Consider the following 21,610-nt stretch of genomic DNA (forward strand, 5'->3'; position numbering starts at 1 on the left):
AATTTCATTGCATTTGGTAACATTTTATTCTGGAATATCTTCATGTAGAAAAAAAGGAAAGGTACATGAAGGAGATCCTCCTTTGCACTCTGATGTTGCCATTCAGCTTTTTACAGTCAGCAGATGTGTTGCCAGTGCTTGGCCTCTTCTTTTCCTTAAAATCAAACTGTTTTGTTTGTGTTGACCATTAAGTGAGGCCACTCTTAACTTACCAGAGGAAATAAGTTGTTTAGTCGGTTTGGGTCTAGCTGTGTATTGAACTACTGCAGTAAACAAGTAACTAATTCTCATCCGAATGCACTCTGCACAGGGATTTTATGGAGTCTTCTGGAAAAGAAAATATTTTTCTGTCTAAAAAGCATTTCCTACCCAGTGACTAGCTGTAAAAGAAACAGCTTGAAAGTATTTCCTGGCTGAAGGAAAGGTTCGGTGCATACTTTTAGTTTGCCATTGTGGTTAACATCAATGTGTGTTTTTCTAGCACTGCTTAAGCTTTCCTCTCTTTTATGTATCCAGAGTTAATAAACATAGGTACAGAAATAACAATCGGAGTCAACCTGCTTGATCTTTTCTTTTCTTTTGGTAGCACCAGTCCTGAGATTTTGCAAAGGGTAATCTGAAGATTCAGGCTTGGCTCTGCTCCTGGCTGAGATTGCTGGTAAAATGCAGACAGCCTTGCTGCTGGAGCAGGGGCCTGAGGCTTGTGGCTTGGCTGGCTGGCTTTTGGTAGTTCGTGTTTTTGTTTGTTTTTTCTTTGAGAACTAGATCAGTGCAAGATTTAACACTGGTGTACTGAAGGAGATAAATGGGTGAGGTGAGCCCAGCCAGAGCAGACAGGTATTGCTTTTGCCTTTTGCTTTGTGAAGCTAAAGTGTTGTTTCTTTTAGTTTCTGAGCTGGGTTAGTGAACAGCTGGCAGGAGTGCTAGGAGATGTGTGGCTGTGGGTTTGCACAGTGCAGGTTTTTTGTGCTGTCTCCAGTCAGCAGAGGAAAGTTGGGATTTGCAATATCGCTTTTTCCAGAAAATAGGAAATGGAAGGCAGCAAACACACATGTCCTCAGGTGCACTCAGGTTTTGAACAGAGGGGCTGGGCTTTGCTTCACGCAGCCTGTCTGTTCTGCTGCCACTCTGCAGTGCTGTCATGCTGCAAATGCCTCAGTCCTTGTCCACCTTCCCTGCTGGTCCCTGGCGGAGCTGCTTGCCTTCTTTCAAGTCGTGTATTGCTTCAACCTGACCCTCGTAGCTGGGGACTTCTCTGGAGCCTCATTTCCGTGGATGTGATTGTGTGTAATTTTCCGCCTTAAATTCCTTAAATTATGTGTTTTTTTTTTTTTTTTTTTTTTTTTTTTTTTTTTTTTTTTTTTTTTGTGTGTGTGTCTGTTAGTGTTGCAAGCAAAGTCTAAACTGGTGATTCTGGGATGCTCAGAAACCTGGAGGCAAACGAGTTTCTAAATTTTATTCATTGCTTGCACTCTTTCATTCCTGACTGTTTCTGTACTAACAGATGTGTTACAACTTCAAGAGATGTGGGGTTGAAGAGCCATTAAGGTTAGTCACCTCTGTGGTACCAAAAGCTAGGCTAGATAACCTTGGTCGGTTTTTGGCAAAAGTAGGTTTGAAATGGCTTTGAAGGCTGGGTACAGACAGAGCGAAACCCGTAAATATATCCTGTAAATTTGCTCTCCTGAGCTGCAGACTGTCTCCCAGCAGCTCAGGCCTGAAGACTGCGAGCTAGCCGTGCCCTGGGTATCAACACGTGAGTGCCCTGCCGTTACCTTATCACAAAACTGGAGCTAAACCGAGCTGGAAATGGAAAAACCATGTCAATCAAAATAATAACAAGAGGGGCCATGCTCCTAGTAAGTGCTGCAGTGTAACAGTAAATACTTGCATGCTTTTATAGAAATAACAAAGCTCTCATTTCAGCCATGCGCATATTTTTACTTACTGCGAGTAAGCAGCCGCCTGTGCCGAAAGGGCTGTGCTCTGAGCACTAAGTGAAGTCTAACTTCCTGCGGGATAGCATTTGCTAAATATTAAATCATTCGGTGCACATGTATCTCTTCCGGAATTGAAAACATCTTTTATTTATTGGGCTGAGCTGGCAGCCGACACAGAAAGCAGTCTGCGTTTTGTTTATCAATCCACAGAGAAATCCAGTTCTTCAGAGTGTACTTTTCATCTGCCAAGAGCATCAATGGAAAGTTTAACCATCTCCCAGTATCTTTCCTAATTATTTAAACATGGCCATTAAGGAAGACGTTTAATTCTTTAAATAAGGTGCGGAAGGCGTTAGCGAATTGGGGGACATGGTGGAGGATTTAACTCCATGCTCGCTGAGGTTTTGCTGGTGACAGACCACTTGGCTGGTCCCTGGAGGTGCTGCAGACCGGCCTTGCTCGGGAAATCCCATCCCTCGGACCCCTGCCCCTCTCGCCCCATGGGGATGCTGCTGTGGTGGCTGTGGTTTTGGACCATGTGTAGGCTCTTGCTGGGGAAGCCCCGACTGAAAGCATTGCTCTGTGCTGCCATCTATGCAGAGGCTGTTCCGCGAGAAGAAGCAGCCTAATCCTGACGAGTTCCCTAAGCTATTCCATTCATTTTAATTAGTCTAATTTAAGCTTTGATGTATGCATATAAAAATGGCCCATGATCATTTCAGGGCTTGGCTGAAAACCTCTGGTACAGAGCTGTAAATAAACCCATAGCAATGTGTGAATGCTGGAGGGATTCTGATGGATCTTTTCAGATGGTTTTTGTGCCTGTGTTTGGAGGAATGGGAACGTGTAAAAGGTTTTCCTTGCAGCTGAGAAAACTCTAAAAGTCTGCCATTCCATATTTAACTATCAGGGTTTTAGTTATTAGAGTCCTAGCAGGAAGATTTCTTGCGTAAATTGTGACATCCAGGTTCACTAACTGAACACAAGGTTTCTTACTATATGGACTTGATAATTAGTTTGTAATTTGTGCATAGGCATTTCACCCTGGCAGTTTTCTCGCAGCGAATAATTTGCCTTTTATTTGTTGAGGCTTTTTTTTTTCTTTTTTTTTTTTTTTTTTTGGTGAACACAGAACTCCCATTCATGATGGGCACAGCAAATGTAGTAAAACATTATCATAGCTGGGATTTGTTGTACACTATGGATTTATGTCAAGAATGTTAATGATTTGTTTATGAATAAGTGAGCCTGTAGTATTGTGAAACAATATCTGGCAGGGCTGCTGAATGGACATTTTGAAAGCAGAGGATTCTTGAACTGAGTAAGCTGTAGATACTTGTATGTCTCAAGCTAGTCATAAGTAGGCTTATGGATTTTAAACAGAAGTGTTTATTTATCATTATGCATTATCATCTTCTACTGCACTCATCTGCCATATGTATGGGCCACTCAATAACATGCAAAGAGGCTGTCAAGTATTTTTTAAGGATAGTTAATCTCCTTCTAGTAGGCTTTATTTTAAAAATAGCTGTTTTTTTTTCCTTCTTCCTCAAAAAAAAAAAAAAAAAGGCCTTAAGCAGAGCAGTGTGATGTTTGCAGAGTTGCTGGAGATGGGTAATGTACAGTGGGTTTGCAGTGTCTCACTTGCGTGTAGCACCTGGTTTAGCAGAAGAACCACCTGAATTTCCCAGTGAAATTATGGGCACCTGAGCCCAAAGCCTAGGGGCTTGAGTGCTGGGGTTGAACAGCCGGGCTGCTCTGTGGAGCGTGTCTAAACTCTGCCCAAGAAATTATGGCATTTCTTGAAACAGCGTCTTGTACTTTTTAATGAGCTGGGCTATCAGCTCTGTATCACTGGATGGTTAAAATGGAGCAAGAATTGCTTTAACATTAAAACTGTGCCTGGAGGACTTCTCTGAGAAATTGCTTATGATTATTACGTGACTATAATACGGGAAGACAGCTTCACTTCTTTGCTGTGCCTTTTTTCATACTGACTGCAGTTTTGAGAGTTGAAAGGTGGACATGGAAAGCAATGTTCAAATGGGAACGGCTTTGGGAGAACTGCAGTCCTCTCCCCCTTAGAACATGGGTAGGGAAGAGAGGTAAGACACAATTTATTGAGATGCAACTTTTATAGAAGAATTGGGTTTCCTCTAAATAAGGTTTGATTGCGTGCCAAATGGAAAAGCGGCTGAGGCCAGAACACATCAGGCACTGAAATGGAGAAGGATCTCTTCCAAACCGAATGGGCTGGGGGGAAATGAGCTGAGCATTGCTTGCTCCTTCTGCTGTGTGTGCGTACACACATCCGAATAAATGGGAGATACCCTCCTCCGTGACAGCTGAGGATGATGAAGCAGCCGTGGTGGGCAGCCAGGCTGGCTGCAGCCTAACCCAGTACAGGCAGTGACACCCAGGAGCGCTTTACAGGGCCTGGGGCAGGCGGCCGGAGCTGCTGATGGAATTGTCTGGTCTGAACTGGTAATTCAGCAAATATTCAGCCTGCAAGCTTCATTTTGCTCCCGTTCTCCAGTACAGCAGTGCACAGGAAGGGAGGAGGGCACGGAGAGAGGCTGTGGTGGAGCCGATGCACTAATTGTTCTCCATAGGGATGCTTGTGCCCTGCCCTCGCTCAGACCCATACCACACCATTAAACACTATTAAATACTGGCAGCATAACAGTAAACTGCATTTGTGATTTGTCTACTGTGTAAGCGGAAAAGGCAATCCCAAATCTGCTTCAGGAACATCTTTGTTCTGTTGGCTTGGGAATATCAGTGGTAGTCACCAGAGCCAGTTAATTTCTAACTGCAGTGGTGATAAAACATGAAAGTGGAAATGCTCATGTCATAGGGCAGGAGTTGGAACTAATCACTTTTCCACAGATGCTACAGGGAAAATAGATTACAGCCACAGCCTGGTTTCATGTGCGGGTTGAAGCTGGTTCCCTATTTATACAAGGGATGGAGCACTGCATGGAATACCATGGTCATCAGATGGTACCTAATCTTTATTTCTACAAATAATTATTTTTAAAAATCAGCGTTTCAGCAGATGTACTTGTTGTTTAGTTTTTTCATCATGAAACAGTTGAAAGCTGTTGCCATTCCTTATGGATAAGCACTGCATATGCTCGCCTGCCTTGAACAGAAAACTTTTAGTTTGTGTTCGTGTTTCTGTGGGGAGATGATGTAGCTCTTCAACCTCTGATTTTCCCTGTTGTGCCCTTTGTAGCGTGGATGACACTGAGATGCTTATGATACCCAACCAGCACTTAAAGATGTTGAAAAACAAAACTTGAAACATTTCTGTTATGGTGGTTGCTGGATTGCACCCAGGAGGGAACAGGCTTTGTCGAATGATCAAAGGTCCCCTGCACTCATCAGCTGCTCAGAATGGAGCAGACAGATGTTTATCTATCTGATTGTCTTGTAAAACTGTAGATTTGCCTTGTGCAAATAGCTGTGCATGCAAATCTTTACTGATGTTATTTCTGAGGCTTTTCTAATGTCATCTGAAAATCTGTTCTAGACAGAGAACCTGGGTTCTGAAACAAAATAAAAATCAAACAAGGATACCTTCCACTCTGGAATTCTCCTAAGCCTCAAGATAAAGTAGTTGGGTTAAAGGTCAGTATATTGGAGGGGAACTGGTGGTGATTGAGTGATGTGGAGTTCAAGTGCCCCCTCAAAGTCCGTGACTGTGACTAACAGCTCACCCAGACTTTCCACTTCTGGGTTTTTCTGTTTCAAGATTTGCTTCTGGACTGAATTGACACAGATGTATTTGTTTATTTATTTATTTGGAATGACAATGCTTTAGTTGTGGTGGTCTCCCAAGTAACTTTCCAACAGCACCAACACTCTCACAGACTTTCTTTTAAATAAAGGTAAAACTCGGAATGCACGAAGACAATCCTCAGACATCTAGCTTGGGATCAGCCCTCAGGAAGAGAAATATCCATCTCAAGCACTGGGCTCTGACCTTCTGCTGACTTTCCCAAGTGCAGACTGAAGGCAAAACCTTATTCTGTGCCTGTCTGGGGCACTGAGTGCTGCATGTTCTTGAACAGCATGTAGGCAGAGAAAGCTTTGTAGTGGACAGTCTTGGGGATCCCGGCAGTTGCAATGAAAAATCAGCTGGCAGTGCATGGTGGTGAGGTCCTGCATAGCTGTTGCGTTATTCTCTGTGTGCCGTACAGCTTATCTGACAAGCTCTGCGTTGAGGTTCTCTTCTGCTGATGGCACTCGGTCAGAGGAGTTGGACCTCATGATACTAGCTGGTGTTTGCTTCAAGTGCTGCACAAATGATCTTCCCTTTCCAACAGTAGGCAGCTGTAGCAGATGCTATGAGCTAGGCAGTTACTCTTCCTAGAAATGTTTGTGGCAGAGGACGGGAGACTTTCTGGAGTCCCTTCAAAAGCCCCATGTGGATTCTTCTCCCATGGCAGAACTGGGGCTGACTCACACAGAAGCAATGTGAAGGTTCACATTGAATCCCCGTATGCGTGCATCCATCTGCATCGTATCTGCTGCCTACCTGATTACTGTCGTATCAGTAAATGGCCAGAATCAGCTTTATATATATTTTTCTTTTCTCCAGATTGCCGTCATTGACATCGCTTATCAGTTTGGCCCAGAGATTTTTTTTGAAGGAGCTGTATGTCCATTATACATGGAAATAGCTTAGATAAGCACAGTTCAAAAGTAGGGCTGCAGCATGAAGAATTGCAAATACAAGAAAAAGTGGATTCTGTGATTGATAACCCTTGGGCTTTGTGGTCAGAATGCAAATAAAAGCTGCAAATCTGAGCAGAGAGACATGCTATAAAAAACATTATCACAAGTTAAGCTGTAGAAGACACATTTCTGCGTGGCAATCTACTGGATTTATTTTGGCAATTATTTATTTGTGGCAGTGGTGTTTGTGAAAATGGAATTTTTAGCAACCTTGTTATAATTATAGAGGACTGAGTATGTAAAGCTGCTCAAACATTTTACATCAGAGTTTGCTTTTTTCAGCCAAATACATGTTTTTTTTGATTAAAATAAATGTCTTTTTTTTTTTTTTTTTTCCCAGAGGAATGACTAATTGGTACTCACAAGATTCAAAACTTCAATATTTTATCAGAGGCACCTAAATTCTTTCCCTCCCTTCTCTTTCAGGGTAAATAATTTAGATTTCAGATGCACTGTGTTTGATAAAAGCCACCTTGTTAACATCTCCCGTAGAATTACAGTGCTGTGCATTTTGAGGGATGCTGGAATAACTGCATCAGTAATGCCTGTAAGTTAAATTGAATGGGGCAAAGGAAGAAGGCAGTAGGGAAATGCTGGGCAGGCAGTTCATTTATTTTAATTTTCTTGGTTCTTTCACATCTGTTTAACTAGCTGCCCAACACATGTACATTGGAGACTGGAAGTGTCTTGGGCATTCGGAATACTTCCATCGCCTTACATTACAGGAACGTATGTTAAATCTGCATCTAGGCAAGCTCAGAGGTTTAAAAGCCCAGGCCGTTTTCCTTGGTTGTTGATGTTCTGTATTATTTCATTTCCCACAAGCCTGAATTGCGTTAAAGTTTTGTTTGTGATAATTGGCAGGGTTTGCACCAGGAAACATTTAAAAAGGAAAATGAACCTTGCCCAATTACGTTCCCGTGTCTCCTGCAACTTCACTGCTTGAAGGTGAACCCACACTCTCAAAGTTCACTGGCTTTTTTTTGGATACAAAATAAAATTCTAGTTGTAAGGTAGCTGAGAAAGGATCGTGTTTAAGGTAACCATCAGTTGTAGGGGTGGGGTGAGAAAAGACGGGGATGTGCTGAGAAGAATGATTTTCCTATTCTGCTTGTCTGCTGATGTGCAGGGTTGTTTATTTTGCAGATGTTTTCTGCATGGAAAACTTGCCAGTCATTGCTGTGTCAGTCAAAACTTGGAGCAGACTGGGCAAAAGTGAGAGTATACTTCCCAGAAAAAGAGGAATCTGTCTTCCCAATGTAAGAGGTTGAACGACGGCCCTTATGCAGGCCTGAGGTCTTAAATTATGCCAGTCTTGCTGGAAGGGAACACTTGGGATAGTTTTGCACTCTTACATTTAATGCAGCTAAATATTAAATATTAAACAATTAAATATTTCCATCAGTCAATGTGCTTCATTGCATTGGTGATGCTGAATTACAGGTCTGAAATAGCAACATCTAGCTACTGCTGTACAAAGCAGGAGTAACGCTAGGTGTAGGTAAACATAGTAGCACATGTAAAGCAGAAGCAAAAAGGGGTCTGGTGCAGGTCCTGTTGCACTTTGTATCTGTTTTGCCCTGTATTTCTGTGGAAGCAGGGATAGTTTTTGCATGGCATAGGGGATTCCTAAAGTCTGGGATTTAGCTGTGAATGAGTACGTGTTTCCAGAATGGAATTACTGGAGTTTGTTTAATCAATTGTGGATTCCTCCAGAGTGACGCTGCAGTGCCTTTGTGAGGAGTTAGCTCTGTTTAATTGGTCCCATATGTATTTGCAGATAGTATATTAACCATGCCTTGGGGGGATAAGGGCTTTTGGTTGAATCTCTTGGTGCATATTTTATTTCTTTTCTGTAGTTTTATTTTTATGTTTTTTTGTTGTTGTTCTAAGAACTGTAGACATGTATATAAGTATAATCACTAGCATTTTGAAACTTAATACTAAGCAGAGGGTTTAGTTAGGCTTCTGCAAAAATACCTGAACTTTGGCAATTAAAGAAGAAACTGAGGTTTTACAGGGAAGCTGGAGTTTCTGAGTATCTCTGGATTTGGGTGCTTAAATTGGGAGACTCGGGAACTTAATCTCCCTTCTCATCAAGCACTAAGGACTTGGCCTTTGAAAATCAGAAAAGTGGAAACATCAGCAAACATTAATTACTTCTGGAAAACCTTGAAAACACCATGCAGATCCAGCCTTTCCATCTGGAGCCCGTGGCTGTGAGAGGGCTGTCCTGCCTGTGGCTGCCATGGGTCAGCACCAGGCAGGGGGAGTGCCGCTCTCAGCCACTTCACTTGAATGATTTTGTGCTGCAAAAAGCAGAGTAATGTTGCATCTGTCTGTTTTGGCTTAACTCAACCAGTAAGGTAGCTGCAGGAGAAACAGGAATGTAAATGAGTTGGTTTGATTTCCTTTTGTAAAGGTTTCTTGGTGCAAATGCTGTCAATTATCCAACTCTAAAGCTTTGCTGAATTAATGAGACACTTTGTGGAAGGGTATTTTTGATCATTTTCTGTAGACTCCCTTACTCCTGACATAGGCTCTCTGGTGTGCTCTTATTCATGGCTTTAAGAAGTGAGAAGACCTCCTGTGTGAAATCTCCTGGGGACAGGGGTTATGCATTTGCACTGCAGTGGGACCCGAGTTTTATCTGTATTCTGGATCTTCAGCCCCAAAGGTTTGTATCGCCATGAATCCTTCTAGAGGGCCTCCCTGATGAATAATTTGCTGATGGTAGTGAGAAGGATTAATAGTGCAGAGGAGATGAAAGGCCTGTGAGTGTAGGGCTGGCCAGAGAGGACGTGTATGTGTGTGATGGGACAGCAGTGCTGGCCAGACGTGGTTCCTCTGGGTATGCCCTGGAGCATGTCCTGATGGCACTCATGGGGATGTGTGGAGAGAGGGGAGGCTAAAGCCTTCAAGCTTCTTCCTTTGTCTTCTGCAAGGCTGGGGGGATGCACATGATAGAGGCTTTCCAAAAAGGAGGGTGACTTGCTGAAGGAGCAGGTCTGTTCACCTGGAGATCGCTTACATCCCTGGGAAGCAGGAGGACCCCTATTCTGAGACCTTTGGGAATGCCAGGCTTTAGTCTGGGGACTGTGTCAGACCCACAAAAGTCATTTCTCTAAAACAGAATCAAAGAGTAACCAGGAGTCAGTGATAAAATGGACAGCTTTAGAGAAAGGAGTGGATTACCATTGTATTATGTCATTAGGATTGTATCACTATCTCATAGCCGTAAATACAAGAATTAATAGACCTGTTACAAAAGTTAATTTGGTTCATATTTATCCAATAATTTTGGCAAGAATTTGGACACTTTTTTTCTGCACAGTGTTAGCAAACATGCATGTACCTAACAAATAAATCAGAGCAAATTCCCTGTTTGGAGCAGACACCTCTGTCATCCGGTCCTTAGCCCTGTCTCAGGAAGCAAGTCCCAGAAAGGCAAGAGGGAGATGAGTGAAGTACAGAACTGCCTAACAAGTCATCGATTTATTGCAAAAAGCGAAGGAGATGAGTGAAAGTGACTGAAATGCTTTTTTGTTGTTGTTGTTGTTTTTGAAAGACCTGTATTGGGGAACGCAGTGGCTGTCTGGCAAGTATTGTACAAGATGATCTCGCTCTGCCAGGCTCAGAGTGAGGAGAAAGAATGTTTTAAAGCATCCTCTGACACAGAAATTATTGGAAAGCCTCCAAGAGCAAATTGAAAAAGCAACAACCACCTTCGTGCTGCAGGTTTCCATTGTTTTAATATTGGGCCAGCTATACCAAATAATACCTCTCCTGGAAACACATGTTAGGGGAAAAGTATGTTGGAAAGCAGCTAAGGGGTCAAGCTCAAAATCAAAGTGAATGAACTTGACATATCTATGCCGCTGCATGTCCTATTTTGTTCTTTCCTTTCTTATCAGTTCCTATTTAATTCTATCCACTCTTTCGTTTCCCTTTTTTACCTTAAAAAAAAAAAAAAAAAAAAAAAAAACAACAAACCAACAAAAAACACCTTTAGTCTTCTCCTGGGCCTGTGCTCTGGTTCCCATTTGGGCTGAAAAGTACAGGGGCTGATAAATACTTGGGTTTGCATGGAGAAATTCTGGCATACTGGTACTTTTGGAAATGTAATCTAGTTAAAAATCAAGGCTTGCATGTGGTCACAGTGCTCTTGGAGAGGTACTGCTGCTCTGGTGATGAGAAGATGAACAGCAGATAAAGAGGATGACTTTAATTTCCTTTAGTTCTGTGCATGGGGGCCATGTTTCCCAGGCTGGTTTTCTTTGACTTCTGAGCATAGCAACACATTGCAAAACCTATTTTACACTTATCAGTAAAACAATAAACTGTCAGAGCCCAAATCCAACTAGATGTAGTTAGTTGTACACCTTCAGTCCACATGCCTAATTTCCACTGAAATAATGGACTGGGAATGTTAATGTTACTGTAATGTTAATAAATAAATAAATAAATAAATATCAAAAAAGCTATTGTAGTACTATGGTTTATTTTACTTCCTTCACTGACACTTTAAGGATTTCTAATTTTATTTTCCTGCTTACTGGTGTTCTGAGATACTGACTCTATTACTCCGGTGTGGATCTCTATACTGGGACTTAAGGTTTTTAGCGTTTACAGCTAAACGGGGAGCATGGTCGCTGAATATCCTAGGTATTCAGATTTGCTGAGGTCGGGGGGTTTAGTTTGGCTGAGTGTAGAGAGATGTTAGAGGATCAGTCATGAAATTCTCATCTGGCTCTGAAGTTCCCTGCAGTTCGGAGGGTGTTTGTATCTGGGACTGTGTTTTGTTTGGGCAGCAATCCTGCTGATTGGAATCGCATAAGCTTGGCAACAGGATGGAGGAACCCAGCCAGAGCAAACTCAAAGTACACAGGGTCTGAGAACAAAACGTTTCACATGAATTAAATTGTGAGGAAACAGAAGTTCTTTAAACTTGTAAGAAAACAAGGCAATGTGAGCATCGTCACACATGCAGCTGGGTGATCAGGGGGTATAGATAGGCAGTGCAATTTTTTTTTTTATTTTTAATGGAATCTTCATAGTTGTGGATTTTTAAGGGCTTTGTTTTATCAAAGCAGGAAGCAGAATATTTCCCAAGAAGCTGGTATTGCAGTGGGGTGGAATAACTCTCAGCACTTGCATGCAGCAGCATCTTTGCTGAAAGGATTTTTAACACTTAGCTGAATTTGGCTTCTTCTGTACCATGCCCTGCACCTGGGCTTGTATCCCCATCCTGCTTTTCTCTCTACAGACCTATGTCCCTCTTCACTCCACCTACCCATTTTTCCTGTATATTACGGGTTCCTCCATCTGACCTTTAACCTTGCCCTCCTTGTTGTGTTCACTGAATACGGGAGAGGCCCTGGAGAAGTCTTTGTGCCCGGCAGCAGGCAGCAGCGTCTGCATGATGCTGGCTCCTGCTCTCCTGCCACTTCCCTCTCTCCAGTCTCATGCCTTGCTTGCTTTGATGCTGTCTTCTGCTTGGTGTCCTGTCACACAGGTTGGGGCACACCCAGCAGCTGCAGATTACTCTTTTCTGTGCCAAAGTACTCCCTGCTGCCCCGTCTCTCCTCCAGACTGCTTGGTGGGGGGTGATAGGACCAAGGGACACAAGCAGGGACGTGGTGGCTTGTAGTCTTTCAGTTTCTGTTGTGTGACCACACGGGGTGTGAAGGTCTCTTTGTGACATGATGTTTGCCAGGTGCTTTGCCCCTGGACCCCTGGGAGATGCCATCCCTTGGTGTGGGCATGCAGAGTCACACCATGGGCTGCCTGAGCTCCTGAGCTTCCAAACTGAGTCCCAGGGTCCCTGAAGGTGAATCCATCATATCCTCGTGCCCACTGCTGCTCCTCTGCCATTGAGATGTGAATTCAGACATAATTATCTGCTCTTTAACCTAAATAGCGTTTGTTATCTGAAAGGCATTGGATGGATTTGGTTTGATAGGCTGGCAAAATCCAGCTCTCTTAAGATGCTAGAGGGGATACACTGGAAATAACCAAATTTCTGGATTTAGATCAGTTTCAAGCAGATTATTCAGGCCATATCTGTCTGAGTATAAAGACCTGTGACAGGATCTTGGATTTGTGCATGCCGATCAGTGCTGTGCTATAGAGCAGGCTGCTGATGGGATGATTTCTGACTTTGATAAGCGCTTCCATCCCCTTTGTGGAGGGTTTTATTGTAGTGTTCAGTACAATGTTTATATGAACTGCTAGTACAGGATAAATAAATACTGCACAGTGAAGTTTAACATGGGGAAGAGGAAAGATGTATTTAAAGTGTATTACCAGTATTTGTTTAACAAGAGATGGATCAGATTTGACATTTATCTGTACTGGATTGCATTTGCTTTAAATAAAACAAAGACTTAAAAAGGGTAAGTTTTCAAATGAACTGTATCTGAATTCTTCTTTTCTTGCCGAAAATATAGAACTTCAGGTGGGGCGTTCCTTGGGTCACAGCTCTGCTTGCATCAGTGATGGGATAAGCGTACTGCTGAAGGACGATTGTGTTTTCATCTCCTTTATCTATGAGTAAGATAGTGGAGTCTGTTGTACATATGGACTGGATGTGGACTTCAGTAGCCAAATTCCGCTGAGGGAAAGGAAAAAGAACATTTGGACTTACCAAAATTCTTTTGCAGTTCATTGCATTTGGTTTTGCCCTTGTTCTCATAGGCTGCTGTTGCTGTGAGATGCTGTTGAACAGTTTGGGTTTCAAGCCAGAACTAAATTAATTTCAATGATAGAGGAAGTGCTTGCACACGGTAGTACATCATTGAGGTTATTTTTGACTCTTCCCAGTGACTGATCTTTTGCTATTGCTCTAATGTGGATTTCATCTGGCAGTTTTCTTATAGGTGCTGTAGAAGGTTGAGTTTTGCTTCTCATTTTGGCATATCCCTATTTCAGAGGCTTTTAACACGTTAACACCCTACCAGTTTGGGGTTTGCAATACTGTTCATTCAACGTGTGTCTTTGGCAAAATTTGGCAGAAGATATGAAGTATCACATTTCCAGATGAGCTGATGCAGCTGAATGTTGGTTATAACACTGATGTTAGGAGATAATGGGGGCTGAGGGCTATGGGCCTGAAAACTTTGTTACACTCACAGCGTCACAACCCATATAGCCTGTAAACTGAGTCCATTTTTGCTGCATTACAGATTACAATGAGTTATGGTCCCATTTTTTGTGACTCATATATACATATATATGAGTCACAAAATATATATATATATGCACATGCAACATATAATACTTTCTTACTTGTATTTATTGAATTTGAGTTTATTTCCGTCGCCTGATAGAAAATAAAAGGATCTCCTAGCCCAGTCTTGGCTAGTGAGTACTCAATATTGTAAACAACAGCATCTGTTTAGTTATGACCTAAAAATGAAGAGCTGTGCAGAGGCGTTAAGCATTATTATTACAGACTGTCAGTGCCTACTTTTTTCCTCAAAGACACATTTAATTGTATAGTATCAGAGTTTTCTCCAAGCCATTTGGCCTGGGTTGTGGAAAAGGCCATATTTTTGCTGACAAATTAAACCAAAACGCTGCTAATTTTTTTAACAGCAACAGAAATTAAACTTGGACTAAATGCATAGTAACCTAAAATTTGCAAATTGAATGTTGTAAAATAGTTATTCTAGAGCTAAAACATGAATGTTGAGTTGATAAAATATATTGAAACTATTCAGAAGTACTTGATTCTTATGTTGAATTAACATGTAGCTAGGTGAGTTATTGATAATGAAATTTTCACTGCAATACAGAGCACTTACCAAGGAGGAAAGAATCTTTTGTACCTTTGTAGTGACAATCATGGCCTGCTAAGAGTTTGGGCTACCAGTTGTACACTGTCCCATTTTCTTCTATAGGGGGAGACAATGCCATTGGTATTGGTAACTAAGCAAAACAAAATGATGGAACTTGAATAGCTGAATAAGCAAAACCATGGTTTTATATTAAGATAAATTTTCAATATTAGTAGGGTCTTTGCTTAAATTTCACACTGAATGGTTTTATGTTCAGCAAGTAGGAAAAATACAATGCTAATTACAGCTCTGATCATTTCTTTGGCAATTCAGCTATTTTGTTTGCTCAAAGAATTTCAAAACTTGCTGCCAATTTCTTATTGCTGCGTTGCTCCTCACATTTCTTTCGAACATAAAGTCTGTATCAGTAGCACCATCTAAATGGATAAAGGATGAATGATGTGCAGTTGCGAGCTGCTATATTCGTGCCAGTTAAGAATCTCTTCTTTTGATGTTCAGTTTAAGAGCTACCAAGTGAAGCTAGCGGTTCTGGCACATAAAATGTGAATGCTATAATGTTCTCTGAACCTTTATTTACTGAATTGCCAAAGTCATGCTTTTCAAGAACGTTGTGAACTTAAAGCACTTTAAAGAAATATTTTGGGTTCACAGCAGTGGAGAGCTAACGCTTTTTACTCAAAAAATACATTGGCTACTGTTATATGTCAGCATTTGCCAACAGTTTCCGGAGGAGATGCCAGTTTGGAGTGGAAACTAAGAAATGGATTCAGCGAAGCACTTTATCCTGTTCTTGGCTTAAAGCACATGAATAAAACCATTGACTACCCACGTGTGCTTTACTGGGACTGCTCACATAGTGAAAGTTAGGCACGTGTTTAAATAACTTGCTTATTTGGGGTCTCACTGCGTGATGTCTTGCTGGCAGAGTCTTGATTTTCTTATGGCAACCAAAGTATGACCTGTACACAGGGAGTACAGCATTGTCTGCACCAGCCACAGAGTCCAAAGCAAAAGGATATTTCTGTGTCCACCCCTAGTCGGTCCTGCATTTCTCTGGCAACCAGTTATCTATCTGCTGCCAATTGTGCTCTAGTGTTTTTGGCATTCAACCACTCCAACTTGCTGCTCATGCAAGTATTGAATTCTCTTTGTAAGGCGGAGAGTAGGCTTTTCCTTGTTTAAGACTGTATATGTGGCTGTTAAAACATGAAAAAAAAAAAAAAAAAAAAAAAAAGTAGTTTATTGTCATATCTTTCCTCATTTTGGTCAAATTTTGCCCTCTACAATGTTGTTGGTAGTCCCACTGAAGTTGATAGAGATGCTAGCAGAGGAGAGGCACAATACCAAAGAACCAGCTCAATGCTCTGGAGCCAAACGGAGGTTTTTCATCTGTTGAATATCTAATGGAAGCAGTGTTCTTTATTTAAGAACCTCTGTAAACAGCTCATCAATGCAAATGCAGCTCTTCCAGCGTGCTGGGAGGGAGAAGTGCTGTGGTGCTCCTGAGGGTCGGTACCAGGCTGGGGTCATCCCAGCCCTCACAACCAGCCTCCAGCATGGTCTCCTTTCTACATATTTCCTCCAGAAATACAATTTTTGCAGCAAGTTAGCCAATCTAGAGCCTGTATATAAGAGCAGTACAAGCTATGGCAGTTGTAGGAGATAGCAGTTACTTGATGGGCCCAGCGGGCCCAGTAGGCCCAGTGCTGTGGTTGGTAATCAGCAGTGCTCCATCAAACCCAGGATCTCAGACTGAGCTGGCTTTATGCTCCTCGGGGCTGGCAAGCTATTGTCTGGCCTCTGCTAACAGCTTTGCCAGAGAAGCCTAGGAAACTCCAAACAAAAGGCTGCTAATCGGAACTGAAAGGTGAAATGGAATAGGTTCTCTCCATGAGTTCAGTAATTCTGGCTGGCAAAGAGCACTGTTATCTTCAGAAACATGTGTCAAAGCAAAGAATATTCTTTAATTCTTCAATGTATAATCATCTTAAACAGAGTTCTCTTTCTCTTTTTTTTTTTTTTTTTTTTTTTTTTTTTCTGGAGAAGTGTTTGGGAGAGTGAATGGGATAACACGTAATATGAGCCAGATGAAAAATAGTATGAGTACATTTTTTCACTGGAATGGAAACTTGAACGCTTGCATAAACTGCACAGAGGCTCTGAAGTATTATTGTAACAGGCTGTAACTTCATGCATGAGGTAGGAAAGCAAGTATTATTGTCACAGGCTGTTAGTGTTTGTGCCCCGAATATGCTTACAAGAGTGTTGAAAAAGCTGTAGATCTAGGATCGTAACAATTATTCGATACAGACACTGATGAGGTAAGGATTAAATTGTTTCAGAGGTATATTGTTTTAACAGGCTTTCAGTTAGCTAATGATAAAGTATTTATGAATTACATAGGAGGTTAATTTCCAAGAAACTCTCGTGAATTTTCAATGGAAAACTTGAATCCACAAAAATCTGTATGAAAACATTGTAAAATCCAAATGGTTGGATTCATCCCTTGTGTATAAATAAAATATTTAATAAGCACTCTCCTCACCTAAAGCACAGAACTGAAAAGCAAGGACCCAATTTAAATTTCTAGCTCTGATAGAGCCTTCATGTATGGTTCTGGGAAATCACTTAGCGACTCTTTTTCTGCAGACCAGACCCCGTACTGTTCCTCTGCCTTACAGAGGTTAAGGGGAGGCAGAGGAAACGAGTGGTTGCAAAACAAATTAAGAATCTCCCATCAAAAGTCAGAGCATACTGTTTGGTTTTGATAAAAAAAAAAACAAAAACAAAACAAAACAAAAACCTAAAGACTAAAAAATAAAAAAGGAGATATTGCACATACGTGTAATAGCTGCTGATTTATAAGAGTCAAGTTATGAAGCTTTAACAAATGCGTATTTCTTCAGACAGAACTGTAGTATATTTCTAGTTGGAATATGACATTAATTTGTTTTGTATCTGTATAGTTTACCCTTTAAATACATTTTAGCAAGCAAAAATATTTAGTTTCTCAAATCAAGGTCAGTTCAAAGAAATATCTAAACATTGAAAAATATCTTTAACTCTTCTGATTCTCCAAAATTGATTTAGAAACTTTTCATGGATTGACTTTCTTCACTTAAGCAATTACTGAGAAATTTTTAATTCAACAGTGTTAATGTTCACTTGGCTAGTTCCTCTTCCAAGTCTGGGAAATTTTATTGTTTGTTGTAGCAAGTGGCAAGTTTTTAATGACATCCATTTGTTATGTACTTGTAGTGGTATTTACGTTGGAGACTACGGGAGACATTGGAGACAACTGCTTACAAAGCAGGATGATTTAAAATTCATAGGCTAAAGGCAAACTGATGAGGCATTCAGCTTGGCAGGAATGGTAACTTCTTCTAGCCTCAATGGGATGACATTTAAGTACAGATGATAGAAAACAAGAAAGGTTGAAACAGTAGTTTTTTGAATGGTCTTTGATCACCTGTTCTTTCCTCCATATTGTCATTAGTAGTGGAACTGGGTCTAAGAGCAGTTTTTGTAATGTGCCTGGGAGTGATTAGAGGTTGAATATAGACCCTTTTTGGGACATATGTAGATTTTCATATTAATTTGGCAAATTTGGAAATGTTTTCTTTGCTCAAAATGGCTAAATCATCTCATTTTGTGTGTGTATATCCTTTGAATTAAAAACAGTCTCCAAACTGCTAATTATAGTAAGAGACATTCACTTTATTAAGTTATAAAGCTTCTTCGAGGTCTCTTCCAACCTAGAAATTCTGTGATTCTGTGATTCACTCTCCCCATGGAAACTTCCAAGGCATTGAATAGCAAGCACAACATGCAGACAGGTCCAACTATTATCTCTCATTTTTCTGCACCAGAATGCAATGTAATTGCTTTTGTTTCTCTGTTCAGCACTTTCAGACCATGTTAAAGACCAAGCTGAATGTCCTAACTCTTCGGAAGGAGCCTCTCCCGACAGTGATCTTCCATGAACCAGAAGCCATTGAGCTGTGTACCACAACACCCCTCATGAAGACCCGGACTCACACTGGATGCAAGGTACTTGCAAGCAAAAACTTAAGGAATGAGACCACTGTGGAATTGTCCCATATACGTAAGAGGAATCTAAAGAGCCCAAAGTAACCAACGTGGTAATTCTGGAAACCCCATTAACTACTACTATTACCATAAGGTTTCTAAATCAAAAATGTCATTAGGGGGTTTCTGAAAAAAATCTGGGCTTCAGTGATAAATGTGGTTGAGGTGTGTGGCTCAACACAAATAGAAAATTCTTGACAGCCTCCCAGAAACATTTCTTGCTGTAAACACAGCAGTTGCTTTCTGTAAGTGCTAGTGCTGAGATGGGAGATAAAGAGCCAAGTGCTGCGTATTTGTGTTTAGCAAGCTGTACTATCAGAGGTATAAAACTACTGAAATAGGGTTGCAGGTTAAAACTCAAGGTTGGTTATAAAAAAAAAAAAAAAAAAAAAAAAAAAAAAAAAAAAAAAAAGTTGGGGAGCAGTTAGATCATCATTTGGTTAAGAAAGAACATGAATTTGCCTACTTACATCAAAGCAGCTTCGGAAAAAGCTCTGCTGCTTTAAAGTTTAATGGCTTAAGAACTCCAAGTGCATTCTTCTGTGGAAAGAAACCATATAATAAAGCAAACAAATCTACTCTGTGTGTACCTTGTGTTGGAGCTGTCTAGTGTCATGGCAGAGCTCGCCTCACCTCACACACAGGCAGCCTGAGCCAGGTCAAAGTTTGGCCTGTACTGCCCTTTGCGGGGCTCAGCAGCCAAGTCCACTTTGCCTGCCTCAGGTGGTGGTCATGTGGAGAACCCACATAGCCTTAAGGGTCTCCAAAAACAGAGAGAACTGGGTTTGAGCCTCTGTAAAGCATCAGATGTAGAAGAGCAATTCTCTGATGCTGCAAGTGCCAGGTAAAGTCCAAAGTGCAAGTAACTGTCATAACGCTCTGTTCTGTGTGTATGTGTGCACACATACACAGACACTCCTCCTGAGCAGTTGTCTTGTTGGAGGATCTGATGGGACTGCAATGGGGTTGAAATAAATTGCTTCCTGGTGAAATCCCCTGCTTTTTGTAGCATACTATGCACATGGCGTGGGCTGTGAGTGTGTCATAAAGGGCTGTGCTCTGACACCTCCAGGTCTGGCACTTCCTCAGCAAAGTTCCTTGTGGGGAAGTGTTATTTTTGTTTGACTTTCTGCCTGCCACGATAGCTGAGAAACAAGACCACTGCCGGGTATTGAAGCAGCGCTGCCCTATGCTGATGTGGTGGAACACAGAGCAAGTAACCCTAATATGCTTTGTATGGTAGCACGTAGCATCTGCTCTTCCGTGCTGATGTCTTTTGTCCTTTATGTTGACATCTAATGAATTTTTAGAGAATATTAGCTATCATAAAAACGTTTCACAAAGTATCTGGTTTTCACCCCTAGTGAGAGAGAGTTCAAACATAATAACGCTTTCTGAAATCAGTTTACCTCTGTGAATGTGTGCAGAATTTAAATGAGCCTTTTTATTTAACCTATAGTCCTTGAACTGAAAAGACGGATTGCAGAGATTGCAGAGAGATGTTGAACCACTCAGTGAGGAAAATCTCATTCTATATTTAGAGGTCTTTTTTATTTATTCTTTTATTTTTCATGCAATATATCATAGTAGTGGTGACTAGGGAACATCTGCTGCCACAATGTTCCCCTTTTCCTCCCTGTACCAGTTTTGCTTTCTCCCCTTCCCCCAGTAGCCAGTCAGTAGCCACTGACCTCCTGTCAATGCCAGAGCATTACGGGGATGGTTTTGGGGACATGCCAACCTCCGTTTATCAATTCAACAATTGTGAGTTCCAGTACTTCGACCGGGAAGATGATTCTACATCTGTGTTGTTCCTATGGCTAAGAAATCCTCTGTAGCTGTTAACTAAAGTGCTCCAATTTTACCCACTCTCTCTAGTCACAATCTTTTAAATTTTTTTCCCCCTGACTAAATATATTCTTCTCTAAGGGAGCTTACATCCTCCAGCTATTTCTAGGTAATTAGCCTTTCTCTCCTCTTTCCCCTCTGATTATTAGTTTCTTGCTGAGTGAAGCGATAATAGTGTTGCCATAACAAAGCCAATATTTTATAACATGAGTTTTCGCTCTATGGGGTCTGATGCATCACTGTTACTCCAGGCATAAGTGGGGGAGATGCTGCAGTGTTGCTGGTACCACTGAGGCTCTGCGGTTTGGAGACATAAGCTTTTCAGGCTAGAGCGAAGTACCCAGTTTTTACTTTCTTGCATGAGTCATACCCTTTTGATCCTTAATTGTTTTACTCCTCTTGACTGAAATTCCTCCAATTTTTCTCTGTAATCCCATTAATGAGATAGCATCATTCTTCTGACAGAGGCTTCAGACATCTCATTTTATTGCACTGTTTTAACATAAGCCTCAGCTGGCACCATCACGTTATGGGAACTTGACACATGCAATTGCTTTGCTGTTCAGAGGTCTGGGCATTGGTTTTCTTATGTGATTGCTCTTTTTCTTGTCCTTTCATCACAAGACAAGCTTCTCTTTTTCTTTCTTTCAGCATTAGCTGCTGAATCCCAAAGAAACAAAACTTCTCTGCTGAGATCCAATCTCATTCTGTAATTGAATGTGATGGCTTTAAGAACAGCAGAGAAATGTCTTGCTTTAACTAATTCAGGCAGAACCCCCACAAAACCTAGAAAATTAAATAAATTAAAAAAAATACTTCCCATTTCTCCACAGTTCCAGATCTGATGCAACTTCACTGCCATTGTGTTTCCTGAAATATATTTTTTACTCACAGCAGAAGGCTTCAGACTCATTCCTCCAATCACTGCACATCCACACCTGCCTGCCTGGGCTGGCTGCACTGTTGCCATTCCCACCCTGCCAGCCTTGGCATGATTTCACCAAACAGGAGAGAGCAGATACTGTTTGCACTGATTTGCAGCACAGGGCTGTATGTTCACATGTTTCAGGGCTTGTGATGCTGGTTGCTCACTAAGGCAGCAGTTGACTCGAAGGCTGCAGTTCCCAGGGGGCATCTTCTTGCCCTCCTTCACCTCCATTCCACACCAGCCATGTTCCCAAATGGGGAGTG

General features: G+C 41.5%; 1 protein-coding gene across 1 annotated transcript in view; it reads left to right on the forward strand.

Annotated features, from left to right (window-relative positions):
• Positions 1-21,610, forward strand: part of PID1 (phosphotyrosine interaction domain containing 1) — an 82,981-nt gene that overhangs the window by 13,296 nt on the left and 48,075 nt on the right. Inside the window, exon 2 of the mRNA XM_084529627.1 lies at positions 18,386-18,532. Coding sequence (XP_084385753.1) covers positions 18,386-18,532 — 147 coding nt within the window. The remainder of the gene's footprint in view (positions 1-18,385; positions 18,533-21,610) is intronic.

Source organism: Aythya ferina (genome assembly GCF_964211825.1).
Source record: "Aythya ferina genome assembly, chromosome: 9".
NCBI lineage: Eukaryota > Metazoa > Chordata > Aves > Anseriformes > Anatidae > Aythya > Aythya ferina.